General features: G+C 42.7%; 1 protein-coding gene across 1 annotated transcript in view; it reads left to right on the forward strand.

Annotated features, from left to right (window-relative positions):
• Positions 1–10187, forward strand: part of LOC119174856 (Golgi-associated PDZ and coiled-coil motif-containing protein) — a 33180-nt gene extending 22993 nt beyond the window's left edge. The window contains exons 3-9 of the mRNA XM_075895036.1: positions 1954–2118; positions 3307–3482; positions 4672–4942; positions 5606–5770; positions 6550–6632; positions 8754–9047; positions 10022–10187. Of these exons, the coding sequence (XP_075751151.1) occupies positions 1954–2118; positions 3307–3482; positions 4672–4942; positions 5606–5770; positions 6550–6632; positions 8754–9047; positions 10022–10037 (1170 nt within the window). The 3' untranslated portion in view covers positions 10038–10187. The remainder of the gene's footprint in view (positions 1–1953; positions 2119–3306; positions 3483–4671; positions 4943–5605; positions 5771–6549; positions 6633–8753; positions 9048–10021) is intronic.
• The last annotated feature ends 554 nt before the right edge of the window (positions 10188–10741 follow it).

Below are 10741 nucleotides of genomic sequence, written 5' to 3' on the forward strand. Positions count from 1 at the left end.
CTCAGACCATGGCGGATCCAGAGGGGGGGGCAGTAGGGGCCATCACTCCCCCCGCCAAAGCCTGTGTCAGCACCCCCCTTCATTACAGTGCTTGTAGTCTGCCTCCTATCAACAATTATGACAAATTAGTGAAACCACCATAAGCACACGTAAACAGTGCTTATGCTATGAAGGGACTTTTCTGCTAGAAAAAAAAATTTATGATCACGCCTCCCTCTTCAATGTTGGTTCCGGCGACACCCCCCCTCAATGTGGGTGTCCTGATTTGCACCTGCCCTCAAGAGACAATATACTCCGTATTTACTGGTTGGCAAATGTGTAGAACCTAAATGCCATCAAAATATATGATGTCATGGCATTTTGTGTGGCAATTTTAAGGTGGCGTCTCCACTCATGTCATCTTTCTGCATGTTTTGTTGCTCATCAAGCAAGCGTCTCCTCGCAACAATCAAAGTGATCTTAGAATTGTGAAGCAATAATTTGCTGATGGTGGGAGGGGTGAAAATAGTTATCTTTTTAGTTCCCCTTTAATCAAAAAGAATTTCATTGTAACTAGAACATTGCCTGAAAGCCTTTGTTTGGATATTCTAATGCTCGCAATGAAGAAAAGAAATGTACATTCAAGGGCTCATTTTTTTTGTTAGGCACAATATTAATGAGAACTAGCAGACAATGATGCTAAGGAAGGTATAGGCAACGTCGTTAGAAGTAATTGTAATGTAAATCTGAAGAAAGAAAAGTGGACAAATGGATAACTTGCCACAGGCAGGATCCAAACCTGCGACCTTTGAATAACAAGTCCGATGCTCTGCCAACTGAGATACCACTGCAACTGTCCCTTCGTCCACTTTGTGGGGTATATATGTGCATTAAATGTGCGAGCGTCAGCACCGACTGTAGCCGTGACAGAGAGTGTGGCACACTCTTTTTTTGTGCCTGTGTACGTCATGTAGCACGTGTTGATATTACGAGCTGGCAGCCGGCCAATAATCCCAGCCAGCTCGTTATAAGACCACTTAATTGCTATGTGATGCCAAAACACTATTCGTTGGTCACAGGTGCGGTCCCTGCCCACAGCAAGTCATCGTGTCGTCTATTTTTTTTATTAACATTCATAATTACTTCTAATAACACCTCCTATGCTTTTCTTGGCATCATGGCATCATCGCCTGTTGGATATTATTAATTCCATATTCATAAAGAAAACTAAAAAAACTTCGCGATCTCCCGCTTAAGGGAACCATGTGTGGGACGCTTACACTGGCGGTTGCGTTGATGGTGGTGGCGCTCATCGCAGCGTTGCGAAGAAGAGAAACTTGGGGAGGAGCAAGGCAGGCAGTCATAAACCAGTGTTTCCTACTAGAACATGCCAATCGCTGCTAATGGTCAATGAGAGATAGAAGACGCTGATTGGATACAGAGACCTACAGTTCACATTTAGTTGACGTGCACACTTCGAATTTTGATTGTTCAACAACGCACAGGAGAAATCTCCCACCGGCACTACTTTGGATGTCAAGATCCAGTGTCTAGAGATGCGGGGTGGCTAGTGAATTGTTGTGCATTAGGAGCACTCGGTTTTTGCAATCAAGAAACTCGCCAGCAGATGCTATCTGCGTTGCGAGGTGAAAAAGGGGATAGCATATACAAAGGAGAGAGGGGGACTGTGCATGTGCAATGGGAGTGTAAACACTGCTGGGAGGAATTCTCAGAGGAGGGGAAGGGGGCTTGAGTGTTGGGTTTGCAAGGCGAGAAAGGGGGAGGGGCGCGCATGCGTTGTAAGGGTGGTCACGCCACACACCGGATTGAGCTTGATCATTAGATGCCTCGCATCTAATAAAACTGATTTTGTAGACCACTATCTCGTAAAAGGGTACTTACTATATCAGTGTCCATTGTCGTACTTGTGTAAACCCAACTGGTGTTGTAAAATTTATTGTCTCTATTTTGCAGTGTGAACTACAGGAGCTCAAGTCCGACTTGTATGAGGCGCAGTCAACTAGTTCTGTGCTGAATAAGGAGCTTCAGCATCTTGTGCTGCAGCTGCATTCAGCCCAGTTGCAAGTGTCTGCGCAGATGGGGCACGCAGGTGACTCTACTGCCATCAAGCAGAAACTGGTGAGTTCCCTGTTAAAATAAGTAATTATATGCCCCCACAGTGATGCCTTCAGTGTGGGGCACACCCAGTGTCTCTCATGGACGCACCCAGGGTCTGTTGGTGGGATGCCAACAAGAGAGAGAGCACTGCACGGGGGTTCTGACGTGCCCTCCAGGGTAGTCTTGCTCCGAGTCTAGCCAGTGGGAGCCTTTCAGTTAGTGGGTCGAAGCACGTTCGCAACATAAACTATGAAGGCATGTTGCACATCGCATGTTTCAAGTTGCTTGAAATAACATTGTGCATATTTTTGCACAATTATTGAGTGGACAACTAGCGCTCATTCAACCCCCGTGTGTTGCCTGTTGCTGTAAAGAATCATTTTGCTGGAGGCACTGCCATTTGATGTGCCACGTTCTAGGACCAATGTAGAGAAACGTTTTTTTTTTTTGCTAGAAATAAATGCAATCAAAAACAATCTGGGCATACGTTTTGAGCCACATATCTTAATCTTTTTATGCAAGAATTCAACCTGACCAATTTTGTAACAATTGGATATGTAATGGCTACTAATTATAACTAATTAATGACAGTTGTACAAATCAGCATGTCACCTTGTTCTAGAGAGTATTACTTTTGTTAATATCTTTGCACAAGCAGGAGAGTGTCGGGATTGAACCTTTCTAACTGGATGATGAACTGCCAGTGTTGCAAATCTATCCTTGAAGCTCTTGTGCCTATTACAGAAAGTATACTCTGAAATCCACGAAGTCGTGCAGCGAATTCGGGACGAAATTTATAGATGGAACTTTGAGCTTAATTTTCTTCTCTGTTGATAAACCTGTCAAAATAGCATTAGAGCTCTCAGAGCGCAATTTCTCCATCTAAAGGACATTAACCGGGGGTTGTTTTGCCGTGGGATAACATGGCACAACCACCCATAGGCTGCAAACAAGTATGATTGAACCGAATTAAAAGATGCAGTGAAGCAGATGCAATGGTGAAAATTTTGCATAGTGTGCAAAGATGTGAGAATTACTCGACATAGTGGCTCTCATACCGCTAAGATTTCTCACTTGTCAGTGCTGATATGTCAGATTAATCTCGTCAATGTGTCAGCTGTGGTTGCCGGGACTGCATTATAAACCGAATGGAACAACAGCCAGGTATGGAGGTACCACTGTTCTACCTGTATGTGTAACTTCTTGCAGGAACAAGAAATGACCATGTATCGAATGGATCTGGGCCGCGAGATGCAACTGGAGGCAGAGGTAGCCCAGCTGCGCAAGGAGAATGCTTCGCTTCGCAGGGACATAGTGTCCCTGCAGAGCGAAGTGTTTGGTGCCAAGCTGGCTGCCAAGTACCTTGACAAAGAACTGGCTGGCAGGTTAGTCTTCGCCTCGTTGTGGTGGTCTAGTGGCTAAGGTACTCTGCTGCTGACCCGCAGGTTGCGGGATCAAATCCCGACTGCGGTGGCTGCATTTTCGATGGAGGAGAAAATGCTGTAGGCTCGTGTGCTCAGATTTGATTGCACGTTAAAGAACCCCAGGTGGTCGAAATTTCCGGAACCCTCCACTACGACTTCTAAAGGTTGCGCAAATGTGGGACATTGCACGAGTGAACTCTGCAACACCCTTTGTGAAGTAATATGGAATGTGTCTGAAGTTAAACCCCATCTTCTAGTGAATGTTTTCTGGAAAGCCTTGCCCTTCTTGTGTCGTTTATGTACCCCAGACAAAATGATGGTTGTTGTAATTTTTCCATCACCAGACCCGGGTTTCGTATCGCTATAGCTTAAAAATTGTCAGGCTTATACCTGCCATTCTCGTAGACTGTTGTATCAGTGCTATAGTTATCACACTTCGTGTCTCTGAGTGGCGCTGTTGTGCTTTTTCTTCATATACTGCTTAATTGCGGTATCATAAAAAAAAATCTGCCCAGTAGCGTGTGCTCGTTTCTGCCCAAGTAAGACAAAGCAGATGCCAGTAGTTCTCAAAATTTGAAGCATATCCCATGCTGCGTTATAGTAAAGTTTGGTTTTCCAACTGTGTTTGTGCGACATAAGCTCATTAACTATGATTAAGAAGTCATGCAGACTTTAGCTTAGATGGTTGCCCAGGCTCATGTTGTAGTTACAAGAAACTGACAAAGCTTCCATACTGGACAGGGTTATAATAATTATGCTTTATCAGCAGGTGTCTTTTGCTGTGCAAAACGTTTTTTCTGAGTAGTATATAAGGCATAGGATATGTAATGGTAATGAACTCAATATATTGTAATAGGGAATATTAGATGAAAGATGTGTAAATATTACGAGCATGAACCATTTCCTGGCTGTCTGCTTATTTGATTTCGCACTTGTCAGTGCATTTATGTTGATGAGGACTGCATCTATACTTATGCTTGATAATAAAATAGCCTATTGAGCTATGCCTTCGTACTTTCTCTCATCTTCAAGTCATGATCAATCTATCTACTAAGATTACGGGTGTGTATACATAGAGCATGTAGCAAGACACGTGTTCTTCAAAGCATTCCGCTGATGACGGCACTTTCATTGCCTTTGCATACTTCAGGATCCAGCAAATACAACTACTCGGCCGAGACCTAAACCCAAGTGAACATGACCGCCTTTGGAATCAGCTGGAGTCTGAAATCCACCTGCACAGGCACAAGGCAGTAATTCGAGCCTGCCGAGGCCGCTCCTCCAATGCTGCTAGTCTGCCCGGGCCAGAGCTCACGATGCCCGACGAAGGCACTCCGCTGCGCCGCCATCAGGGAATTGGAGATGTGCGGACCGTGCGACTTACTAAGGGCAAAGATGAAGGACTTGGAATCTCTATCACAGTATGTGATAACCTCATCAATAATTTATGATTAATAAGTTTTATCTTCTGCTCATATTCTAGCTGCAAAATAAGAAAGTGGTAAAACTAAGCACTATTCTCTGCAGCTCAAGATAATAATGTTACATGTACTCTAATTTAGAGTTCATTAGTATGTTATTGCAATTTGGGTGACAACAGAACCATAGCTGTAGTTGCTGTGGCAAACATGCTTGTGTGCCAGAGCTTCGGTCATCAACACGCCTATCCCAGACCATCTCTGTAGTTTTGTTCATAATGCTGTCTGAGCGCCCATACCTCCTTCATCCAATGGAAACTTTCAGTATTTTTTGGTTTTCATTTGTGAGTGGCAACAAGAGTTCAACTATAGTGTGATAGTTTGCCATTACATGTTCAATCTACTGAAGGCTGGCATTATTATATCTTGTAATTAGAATGCCACTTTTTTTATTAATTAAAGCATACCAGGAGTATGTATAATGTTCATGATGTGAATGTTTACCATAATGAGGCCCTGTATGTAAGTCAAGTGTTATAAACTGTTGTATTCGTGCCTGGTAGATAGGTTGCGCTATGACATTTGTCACAATGAAGAATATACATTTAAGTGCATGCATTAAGCTGTTTCGTATAGTGTCTCATGGAACTACTGCGCTCCTTGCAGGGTGGTCTAGAGCATGGTGTTCCCATAGTCATTTCTGAAGTTCTCCCAGACATGCCAGCCTGGAGGAGTGGCAAGCTGTTTGTCGGAGATGCCATTCTAGCTGCCAACGGTGTCGACTTGAGAGAAGCAAAGCACAACGACGCTGTCAAGGTTCTTTCTGGCTTGGTACGCTGCACTTAATGTTCTCGCCCATATTCAAACAGTATTCAAATTATTAAAATCGGTGTAGCATCGCTTTTGTTTAGCTGATATTTGCACATAGGACAAAGAATTTTAGAGCGTACTTTCATAACCTCATTTTCTTGTACTTGACACTAAAAGCTGCCAGTGTCAGTGTGTCCGCACATACTTTGAATTGCCGACGTTTATGTAAGGTTTTTGTGCTGTAGCTATTTTCGCAGAGGAATTTTTTAAAACTTGCTAAATTTAAACATTTAGCACAAGCTGAATGAAGTGTAGCCCTTCATAACTAATAACTTAAGCAAACTGGCTGTCATGGTGACCTAATGGTTGCAGTGCTTGGCTGCTAGTCCAAAAGGTGCGGCTAAATCCCAGCCATGACTGTTGCTTTTAGACGTATGCAAAGTGCCAGAGGTTCATCTACTGTGCGATTTCAGCGGGCGTTACAACGCCGGGTAGCTGAAATTATCAGGAGCCCTCCACTTTAGCATCTCTGATAGCTTGAGCTGTTTTGAGAAGTTAAACACTAATCCAACCAACTAATAAGTGACTATAACAAGAACCGAATGGATGCTGTCAAAATCAGTGGCATCATATATATTTCTTACTTGTATTCTTGCATCTTTGTTGGTTCATCAAGCCTCCTTGTTACAGTTGCACTTGCTGTTTTGATGTGGCAGAAGTGTAGTTTACTGATACTGTTTAACTTTACGTTCTTCCTTAATGTTCCTTTCGTGTCTTTGGTTGGCAACATGTTTTTGCAGCAAGGTGAAATTACACTGAAGGTCTTGTATATTTCACCTGACGAGGACAGTGATGACGAGACACAGGACAGTCAGCACTTGAGGTAAGGGAGCGCCCATGGTCATCACTTTAGCGTATTATAATTGGACACAAAAGGTAATACCAAAATGATGCTTAAGACATAAATTAATGAAGGCTTATGGTATGAAAAGAGTCATTTCCTAATAATTATCTGAAATGCAGCATGCCACAAGCTTCTTTAATAGACATTTTATTTATGTACGGCTAATCCTAGGGACAACTAGCTTGTACGTGTACTTTTTAACATTACCGGAATACTAGATTGTGTTTATTCTGTTACAAGAATGCATAATTCAGGGACGCTTTAGCTCCCTATAAATAGAACGTTTGCGTGCATACATAAACATACTTTTCCGTTTTCGCAAACCACTAAATGGTAATAACTGCATTTAAGCTATATATGATTTAGATAAGATTGAAACATCACTGCGGCAAAGTAATAAGCAAGGTTTTTAGTGTGCACAGTATTACTATGTGGAAAAGTGATGCAAAAATACCGATTTTGCGGAAAACGATGCCGACATGTTGTGACGCTTCGTGCAACCACAGTCGTGGACACATTTGTTATTGCCTAGTTTTTATGAGGGAAAATGTTATGAAAAAGGCTACATATTCATATTTAATCACTGCAAGGCACTTACACAAAAAATATAATGCACTATGTTTCTGCAATAGTTTGGTGCTTGCCTGTTCCACTTTGACCCGCTAGACGGCGCCACCTATCCAGCCTTTTGGCAGTTTTAGGCCTCTTCCATTGAGAGCTTCAGTGAGCTGGCTGAAACAAGGCGATCACAGTTCTTTTCCGCACTTTGACTTGCCACTCGGTGGCAGGAGTCTCCGCAAAACAAATACGTTTCGCACATAGCCACAAATAAAGGTTGATTTGCAAGGTAGGGCCACATATGTAAAGCGTATGCGGTGATTAGTTTACATTCTGTAGAAAGTCTACATTTCATAAAGGCTCGCACATGCGCAGATTTTTTCTGGTATCTGATAACACGGTAACGTAAAGAAGTATGCGTACAAGCTAATATCCTTGATTTTGTTTTTAAGGTTCGTGAGCCTTATCAAGCAGTACTCTTATCTCCCCAACCCGAGCTATGTAAGCAAACTGAAATATCCACACCGACTGATTTTTGTTGTTGATCAGACTCTTTTGCCAGTCTACTTTTCATCGATGCAGCTGCAAATCATGAGAGTTTGATGAAGTAGTGTGGCAACACAACCAATGCATCACAAACCACCAACTCTAACCTGTGGTTAGAAGTACACGCATGGCACAGAAGCTATCTTTTACACGACTTTCTCTCGCAAACAAAGAAAATGGCACTGTATACGTTACACTGTTGCTTTATCTTTCCAATGTTCAGACTACAGTTCTTCCTAAGGAAAATTCTGAGGAATCGCAGTGTTGGCACTGTGCCTTTGTATTTCAGGTGTAACAATCGTTCTACTACGCCAACTTGATAGGCGTAACTTTAGTGCTGTTTGCAGATACTATCCCACAAACCTACGCATTTACTATTGACAATTTGTCTATGTGCTGTGCTATGAAGCCAAACAATAAGTGCCCTATAGGATTGCACTGTGAATTTGAACAAGTATACGCAGAGCACCTGATTATGTTCATGTCTAAAAGTTCAAGAAGGGGAATGGTTGGGCATAAAGGCATGGGTACACAAGATAGACGGGACAAAAGGAAAGTATGTAGTCCTGACTTACAATCTTGTTGTGTACATGCATGTTTCCAGGATTCCCAGGTTTTTAAAAATAGCGAGATTTCTCCTAGGCACATGCTGCACTCGCCACTAGGTGGTAATAATAGTAAAATAGCCGCGGGTTTATTTCATTGTAGCTGCTGCATTTATTCACTAGTTTCCATGACATGACTGCCATGCAAGACTGACGAATTTAAGAAAACGTAAGCGGTGTCATACTTTGATGGCTCACAGCTTCAACGGATAAAACAGCCAACAACAGATAAATCTATTTCTGGAAGATGCCGAGGATTTTTGCTAAATGGTAACCTGATCTCTGAAAAGTAGGATACCTGTTCATTACAGTACGTAAATTATAGAGCTGTGGCTTTTTGTGCATGTGTTTGGTCCAGCTTTAGCCGGTGCGACTATGAAAATATTTGCAGGTACCATTTCTTTTATCCGGAAGATGTCAGTGAGACTAGCGTAGCTCCGAGTGACGACGAAAACGGCATGGTGGACCGGTCCCTGTCGCGCTTCGCCACATCGCCTCATATGACACCCGGTCACGGAGCCACCACAGCAGTACCTGGTCTCGCAGTGCCTGCCACACCAGAAGCCAGAGCAAAGTCCAGCGAGAGTGTTGGCCGAGAAGCTGCACCTGAGGTCAAGGCCGTTACCAACACTTCTCCGGCCAAGCTGGCTAATGAAGTGAATGGAACTGCTGGCACTGAGCCGAGGTAACACAACTACTATTACTTGCCATTTCTAGACCAGCTGATGTGTGTCCACCTAAAATGTTTAATTTCTGAAGAGATTGCAGTCATTTGCTAGTGTCGCATTGCTTATACTGTTCCCTGTTTATCCATTAGACTCTTCTTAGCCTTCTTGTTGAAACTTGTGGTGAGTGTTAAAAAGTTGTGAACCGCATTCACTGCAACGAGTTGTGCGCTTGTTGTAATTTCTCAGTTCATTGGTACGGGCTGACGCTAACGGGTAGCTTTAGTTTGTACTAACATCTCACCGTTTGTGAGTGATCAGGTTACAGAAGAGCTAGATAAAGTGGCAATGATGCGGGTAATGACATTTAATAATCCAGACTCTAACCAAGAACATGTACAGTTAACACTACAGCAAGTTGTAGTTGTAATTTACTGCTGGTGTAAATCTTAGTAGCAGTGAGCTAACTATTAATTTGTAGCACTTAGATGATTGACCTTTTTACAAAAACGTGTGATACAACATAAAAAAATGTTTACCCACTTTAGTTAAATAAACCACGTCAAGGTGTCGCTGCTAGCTTTCCTGCTGATGTCTAAGGTTCCCCATAATGCAATTCATCAACAATGGAAGTTTATGAACTGGCTATCATTCTCCAATAACATGCACAGGTTATGTTCCTGTAGTAGGTAGTCACTCGTGGCATAGTACTCGGAGCCACCAAATGGAGGCATGATTTGGCATTGTGAGCTTGTGCTATAATTATTATTTTTGAAATTCAAGCGTTTACCCTAATGGGCAAACGCTCTTCGATTCCTCATATTCACATAAATATGGTGCATACTTTCGTTGTGATGAAAAGCAACTTGCATACACGCAGGCCTCTGTGTGCGGCTAGGGGTGTATTTTAGGCCATTTGCTGCATTTCAGATGTCTGTGAAATGCCTTTTTTTTTCTAGCCATATTAGCTGACGCCTTCTGTGTTGCCTTTCAGAGCTGTTTCTACGTGAATGGAGCTGTGAACTCACGACACACTGTGATGAGCTCAAAACTTGTTACAGCTTGTTTCTCGACAGTTTCAAACAGCAGTTTGTCGTCCCCTGCTGTGTCCAGCTGGCACACGCTTGTTGGCACTAAATTAAAATTTTGTTTGAGCACAACGTGACTTCGTCATTCCAAGCTGTTTTCAATATCTGTGCTTTTATACACACTTGTGAAAATTTTTTAAAGAGTCAGTTTCATTAATATGTTTCCTTATAATGCATAGTGCTCGCGTGTACAAAATGTGCTTATGCAGGTGTCTTAACTGTCAATGAATATTTGCAGGGTGTGGAATGGAATCTCACATATTTACAGATAGTGGCATACAATCATGTTTTTATACTTAGCAGAGCGGGGAATGACAATGGCCCGAGCTAGAAAGTGTTTTGTAAATGTTGTCGGGAAAGCATGATTACTTCGTTGGCCTGTTTCACTGTTAACTGTACTGGTGCAGAACTTCAACATTGCACATTGCACTACTGCGCTGATTTGCCTCGAAGCAGCCCACCAGTTTGCTAGTGCCAAAACAAGCAAGGCAGCAAAGAGCAGTCTTTTTCCGTGGCAAGTCAGAGTATCAAGGAAGCGCATGCAAGGAAGGCAGTGTCAAGGTACCTGAAATGTTCATGAACAAATTGGGAATGATAAATGGCTAACGTTTTTTTTTCTTTTCCCT

Source organism: Rhipicephalus microplus, chromosome 5 (assembly GCF_043290135.1).
Source record: "Rhipicephalus microplus isolate Deutch F79 chromosome 5, USDA_Rmic, whole genome shotgun sequence".
NCBI classification, from domain to species: Eukaryota; Metazoa; Arthropoda; class Arachnida; order Ixodida; family Ixodidae; genus Rhipicephalus; species Rhipicephalus microplus.